We start from the raw sequence: 7576 nt of genomic DNA on the forward strand, positions 1-7576 counted from the left end.
CAGTTAATGTGTGGTACGCAGTACTGACACTTTATCCCCGCTGATACATGTTACTTAAAATGATATGCAACATTAACGCCGTGAGAACAGGTACGATAATTAATGAGGATGAGACCCGGCAAGCAAATACATTTATGTGCAATTTATAAATATCAAGTAGAACTGGATAATATGCACATCTTAGAATCCCCCCCCCCCCCCCGATTTAGAAAATTTAGATTACAAGAACAAAAAATGTAAAAGTCATGTATAAATGTGTGTGGGTGTGTGAATATGACCATGGTTTAAGAGGTACTGGTCACCATTTTATATGTAAAATAAAAAACTAAATTAGGGGAAAATAGGGTTAATTAGAATGAAGATTTAGGTCGCAGATCAATATATTATCTATGGAGTCAAAGGAAGGATTAAACATGTAGATCTTTTAAAAAGATAGGTGAGCTAGCGTGGTAGCCATCATAAAAAACACAAGTAGATATCTGAACCATCGGTTTAATTTTATGAACCGACTAATTATTAATAAGAAAGCACAGTGGTGCACTGGGGTGTTGTGTTGGAGTTGGGGGATCTCAATTCAAAATGGTGAATCTAGAATCTTTATTATCGGCATAACTCATTAACTGTGCTTTAAGCATTCTCTAGTTTTCTGTAATTTCAAGTTTGATGTGAAAAATAAGAGATCAGTGTAGCCAATGAGCACCTAGTTTAAAATATTCCAGTGTGGTACTGTTTCACAGCAATCGCATCTTCTCGGGCCTTTCCGGCAAGGTCTGAATACATATCCGAGGTTTTTTTGAGCTTGTCAGAAAGATCTAGAAAGGTAGTCAAGAAAAGCTAGGTATTTATTATAATTCTAGAAATAACTGATCTCTACAGTCTTGCATTGTGTGACCTAGATTAGACAACAAAACACAAGAAAAACGAAATTGACATTGTATAGTTTATCTACAGTAGTAACGGTATTCCCAGAATGCCCTACCGTGAAGTAGAGCATGTGTATTCCAGTAAAAAGACTAACGTAGTCACTAGCGCGCGAGAGCGCTAGCAATAAAGATACGTTGTATGGAAGTATCCATCTGAATGACCTTGTGACACGATCTTTATCGAAGGTCAATCTTGACTCCTGGATATAAGCAAAATTGATCTGAAGGAAGAACAGTTTAAATTATAAATTGTTCGATCCCGTATATCTGTCCTTCGATGCGTGGCAGATATATACAAAATCTTGAATATAAATTTTATATGCTCTAAATTTTCTCAAGCAGATTTTTTTAACTACAATGACAAATGCCCTTTTTTTTTTATTAATTTACAATGTAAATAGAAATTCAGTAATATTGCTCATAAAATATAATAACAAAAGTGAAAGAACATGTAATAGGTGAAGACGTAACCCACATTATATGTACAACCAAAATCTCAAATATTTCTTACAATTTACTCTTTATGTCCACAGTGTTAATTATGTGAAACTTAGCAAAGACTGCATGTACTTTATGCTGTTTTTTTTTTTTTTTTTTTTTTGTTTTTTTTTTTTGTTTTTTTTTGTTTTTTTTTTTTTTTGCATAATCATGCAGTATAAATGTAACTGAACTTTGCCGATTTTTTCTCTATTTATTTAAAGTAAGTTTATCGGTTCTCGCCCAGTATTTCATTACTAGTGAAAAAAAAGAATCTCTTTGATATCAGGGCCTGCAAATGAGTTCACAATTTTATTTCAGTTGATGAAGATCGAGGTACATCGCAAATCCATCATGTAAAAAATTTGATTCAGATATAAACAATGGGGACGTTTCAAAAAATAAAATGTTTCTGTGAAGCAAACTTGTTCAATAACTGAAATAACCGATGTGTACCATTACCCTAGCCTCGCTTCTGTAGGATTTGGATGACTTTGGTGTATAACATTTAAAGTATCTCCAATCATCCCGGTGTTAAGGGAGATTTTGCAACCTATCTGGTGTCAATAAACATGTCGCCATTAATTTCCATCTATCTATAACCTCCATTTTATATTGAATCTATAGCGGTTTATTCCACTTTGCTGTCGATTCGATTTACAGGAGAAGCTAAGATGAACATATTGGCACCGACAGACAGAGACATTTTTGTGCTCCCTGTGATACATCATCCTGTGGTAATGACTGAAGAGTCTGAGGGCAATGTGGAGAGCCTCCCTCAGAGATCGGTCGATATCAATCTGTCCTTCTCCTGATGACCATTCCGCCGAAGAGATTCTCCGTACGTGGCATGACAACGCTGTCTTGCTTCTTCAGAGTCCTTATGAATATTAATGAAGCTTATTTTTCGTTACTTTCCACATCTTTACTTTTTCGAAAATACGGCTTATAATCAGAAGCTGACCATCAGGCCCTGCTGTATTAGCTTCTCGATTTATTCATTACTGGACAAAAGGGATTATGTAAATGACCTTTTAGGAAAATCATTTCTAGCCTAAGACAGCAAAAATTGGAGGAGTGGCAATCTTAACCTGCCATTTTGTGATTGGGAACTCTTCTGCGAGTTCTCAAGCCGTGACTGCTGGCATCTATTGTTAGCTCGTGTCTCTCTGGGGTAAGCCCGACTACGGAGTGAATAGATTATCATATCACCTCGTCTTCGATTCAAACACTCATGCAATGAGTCGAATTATTTCTTAAAAGAAATTTCATAAGCACTTGTCAGGTTTGAACGAGACCACTTCCAGATCTCGCTTTTCTTAAAAGGTTTCAAGATCATGTCTGACTCCCAATGAAAACTAAATGAGATTGTCGGACGCTAACTTGATTATTGTTTGGGTTCATATTTTTCCTCAAGTTGCCATTTCAACTACAATCTAAAGCATTATCTAGGTACATTATATTCTGCATTCATAGTGTCAAAATAATGTTATACTTGACGAATTTACGAAAAAAGAAAAGCAATTTTTGATTAAGCAAGTCATGTTTTCATCTGAAGAATGGTTGTGCAATGTTGACATCCTATTGGCTCCCTGGAGAATACAAATCATAGAAAAAGTTTTTTGATACAGCGATCGAAATTAATTTAACTCCTATAAAATAAGAAAGATATGGCTATATCCTAACAAAGGGACATCGATACTTTAAAAGCTTGTCAAGTATTTTTTCGAAGACGATATTTGGATCTACTAAAAATGTCCACCCACGGAAATAGTACACCATTTGTGATATACAGTGTATACATGTATATTAGGGATGGGTATCGTCAAAAATTTCGTATCGTGATATATCACGATTTTTTCCCCAAAGTATCACGATAAATCGTGATATTTTTACACACAATTTTTACTACAATTTCAAATGAATGTCCATAATATTTCTTTAAAATATGCAATAAAAACATAACTTTACTTTTTAAATTTTTTTTTATTTAATATAAAGCATGTTTGGATGCCGTTGTTTAACCGTTTTCAACATTTTTTACACTTCCTGTAATGTCTTTCAATAGTTTCAACAAATAAATGAATGATTTCCAGAATTTATAATTATGTATCAAATACCGGTATTTTAATCTCCGTATCACGATACGTATCACGCAATAAAAAATCGCAGTATAGCAGTATACCGATAAAATCGCGCATCCCTAATGTATATCTCATTTTCAATCAGTTTTTAAAACTGTTTCAGAGTTCATAGCCTTTACAGTATATATTTCCTACCGATGAAGTTTGTCAAATGCAAAGGTGATGTCACCTAGAAATTAATTGGAAAAATTCCTTTGCGAGATCGTTAATACTACAGACATTCTAAATTATTCATAAATAGCTAGGAGATATGACGACTGCTAAGACAATGTTTAATACCGATCTACAATTTATTTTATCTATTTATTACTGTATCTATTTTAAAGGCTTTCATGCACACAAGAATCCACTTTCTTTTTTAGCATTGTAGCAAAAACTAAGGTTTTTCTAAACTGTAAGTTGCATAAAGGTTATAATTGTTATTATAAATCTTTAAAATACGTCAAAGATTAATTGAACACGATTCAAAGGTAAACAGTTCAAGTTTAAGATGGAATGAGGTATCATCTGCACTAGCTGCAGATCTGTAGCTCGCTGGTCTGAAAAAAAAATGGGATGGACGGCCAGAGAGCTGCTGTATACCACCCAAAAGTACGCTGTTTCTCGATATATTTCTCCGTTTACTAGTACTTCAAAAATATTAAAAACTGTGTGTTCGTTACATATTCTTTAACTACTTTAATAACAAAACTGCATATACAGGTCATGCACGAAGAGCGTTGGACCGAATTGTCTTGCCACCCAAATGGCAGTATAAATAGGCAAAATTTTCGATGGTTTCAATTTCAAACCCAGGGGGCTATTAACAACAGTCTGGGGATGTTTTGTTTTGGAAGTAGTAAAAGAATATGTTAGGAACACACGGTTAGTAATATTTTGAAATGACAGCTTAAATATACGCAGAAATAAATTGAGAAACAGTGCACTTTTTGTGCGCAATATACACTTTTTTCAGTGGGTGGCATTGTAGCTCTCTCGTCGTCCATTCGAATTCTTTAGACCAGCGAGCTACAGATCTGCAGCTACATCTGCACCAGAAATAGACCCCTCTCAACTTCTGACGCCTCCAGAGCGGAACATGATGTCAATTGTTTTAATTTTTAAATCGACAATCGAATAGATAAGTATCATAATCTCATATCGATCTGTAACGCGAGATAACGTCTATAAACATAGACCTGTAAACTAGAGCGTGTTGACATATAGCCGCACCGTGAAACAGCTGTTTTTTTTTCAGAGAATGACTAGTGGATCCTCCATTTTGCCTATTAAAACAGGTGCGCTTTGACTCTTTTGTTATAAACAGAACATTGGATAATCAAGATACACTTCATTTAACATTGCATATTGTACTATGGATTTGATATTGAATTTATATTCTAATACTCTATAGTCAGTTATAATGCTGAAAAAGTAACAGATCGTTCCTAATTACTTACAGAGTATTGCACTCGATCACAGAGCAAATACACAAAACTTACGCTGATTTTTTTTTATGACGCAAAGAAGCAAAATAAAAGACAATTTTTAATTTGGAATGAATGAGTAAAATAATAATAGTAAAAAAGGTACACCTGTTTATTATCAACATGTTCATCTTCCAATCAAATCAATTCTTGCAGAAGTACACTACTGAGTTTAATTGTGCGATCCATGTAGTATTTAATTAGTGTGATAAAGCCAAGCCGGAGATCAAAGACGTAGTAATAGGCGCATAATGAAAATTCAGGGGAAAATATGAGAGTTTGAATTAAACGATTTATTCGTGGACATATTGTTGCATGTTTGTTAAGATTAGTTTATGCAGCATTTACTTTCTCTGACACCCGAAGGAAGCAGCCCGCTGGGATCTCTCTAGACTTGTCAATCGAACTGCAGAAAAAGGACTTTAAACAAATAATCAGGAAATGGCATTATTTCGTCAGAGTCCAAGTGATTAGGTTTCCAAGAGTTTCAGGATTAGTAATTTCGTTCGCTTTTACAAGGAAACATTTCAATTTGATTCTCCTTTTCTAGGAATCATTTCAATTTGAACTCAATTAACGGATCCTTAAACATCACAAGTACATGTTCCAACAGAAAATACTATTCAAAGATATTTGTATTTGACTCCTCTCTCTCTCTCTATATATATATGTGAATATGTTATTCGGTTATAGAAGATGAGGTACGAAAGCTTTTCAGATGAGATGCGATGGCTTCTTTTAATGCGTTCTGCCTCTTCTCTTCAGTATATATTGATCGTATATTGTCCCTGATTTCTCTTCTCTTTCGAAAAGGAAGGCAGTTCATAATTTTTGACATAAGGCAGTCAAAATAAAACTGCATTAAGTATCATTTGTTATAATAAAGTAGTTCTTTAAGCTAATTATATCTTTCGTTTCAAAAGGCATAATAATAATGTGGAAAAAATGATAAATAGCTACATAATATATTTCTAGTACTTGCAAATTTTCATGCTTGAAAATCCATTTGCATTTTGGTTCACTTCACGGCAAATTTTACGATGTCAGAAAATAATTTCAATAATGATTTGGCTATAAAATAGAGTATACTTCATGAAATTTTAATTAGAAAACAAGATCAAACCTATTTGTTTCCTCAAAATAGATGTTTTAAAACCCATTAACCATATTCTATCTTGCAGAAAAAATCATTTATTTTCAAATTCTGGAAAGATTTTTGACTGGAGGTAAAACTAGTAACTTACCGACTCTGTGGGGATTTTCCATGCACAAAGACAAATGTGATAGAAGGAAAGCAAAAGTCACGACCAAGATCCACATCACTGAATATATACACCGTCCACTGATGTTAAGGGGTGCAACTCGCTAACCTCGGTCATGTTCTCGAATTAAAAAAATGCCGACGCAAGAATATTTCTTTTGTCGAACAGAAAAATCGGGTAAACATACGGTTCCATAGAGTATCCATCGCGTTTTTTAAAAACAACCATCAGAAATAGCATTATCGCTCCACCTGTTTAATTAGACTTCCCTTTTTCCTTCTTAAATTGATTAACAAAGAAGTGAACAAACATTTTTATCAGGTTAGAAATCATAAGCAACTTGGAGTATAATCCCTCTCGCATAAATCCATCGGAGTACTTTGAATCAATCCATACGGAATCAGATTTAACGTACCTCCCTGTGCTGTTGGGAACTTACTAGCTACGTTGCTGTTACACACAATGTTTACCACCATATGTCGTTGAAGTAAATAAGAAAACTTCAAATTCGGTTCGGTGTTGATCGATCGATCAGTATTGAAAAGGTCCGATCAGTTCCGAGATCATTCACAGATATCGGATGTATTAATTATTCCCACTGTAAATGTTTATTTTCCATTTTGCTAATGGGTATTTTCATTTAATATTCATAACCCTGTTATGTGTGTAACCGTAAGGCATGCCTTTGGGGTTTGAAAAAAAAAATCAAATCTGGATTTTTTTTCTTTTGATTAAAAAAAAAAACTGTGAAAACACAGATCTATATTGTTAAAAAAGAATCGAATATGTAACCAATATTCATATATTCCCTAAATATATGAGTTCCAGGGATGAGAGCTGACGGATAAATGTATAATGTTGTTCATATTCGCTAATAATAATCAGGCATTTGCTGAGAAATGTTTACCAATATTCCTGATGGAGATGTTTGCCAGAAGAAAGGGAGCAATTCTTGTTTACTTTGGAATTCAGATAATTACTCTGAAACCAAGTCCAGCCGGAGTTCATATTTACATTTATTTCATTTTTGTAATAAAGTTTCATCACAGGGAAAATATTGAAAATAAAATCCTTTTTTTTTTCTTTAATGGAAAACAAAAATCCAAACATCTCATAGTACCATTCCTCAAGATCTTCGATCTTGTGCAATGTTTAATTCATCCGTTCCGTTGACCTCATTTAGAATTAAAAATTTTTAATTATTGCCTTTTATTTACGGTCTCATTCAATGACTTTGAATATGCAAGTAAAGTTTCTTAAGAAAACAAAAAGAAAGTTGTGCGATACGCCAATTGTGAACACAT

The 7576-nt window shown here is 33.8% G+C and overlaps 1 protein-coding gene across 1 annotated transcript in view; it reads right to left on the reverse strand.

Annotated features, from left to right (window-relative positions):
* The window catches only part of LOC133174263 (glutamate receptor ionotropic, kainate 2-like), a 41896-nt gene extending 35210 nt beyond the window's left edge, over nt 1-6686 (reverse strand). The window contains exon 1 of the mRNA XM_061309343.1: nt 6255-6686. Within this exon, the coding sequence (XP_061165327.1) occupies nt 6255-6330 (76 nt within the window). The 5' untranslated portion in view covers nt 6331-6686. The remainder of the gene's footprint in view (nt 1-6254) is intronic.
* Between the last annotated feature and the right edge of the window lie 890 nt (nt 6687-7576).

The sequence above is a fragment of the Saccostrea echinata genome, unplaced genomic scaffold (assembly GCF_033153115.1).
Source record: "Saccostrea echinata isolate AGI-Se365-2 ecotype Australia unplaced genomic scaffold, CSIRO_AGI_Sech_v1 ptg000057l, whole genome shotgun sequence".
NCBI lineage: Eukaryota > Metazoa > Mollusca > Bivalvia > Ostreida > Ostreidae > Saccostrea > Saccostrea echinata.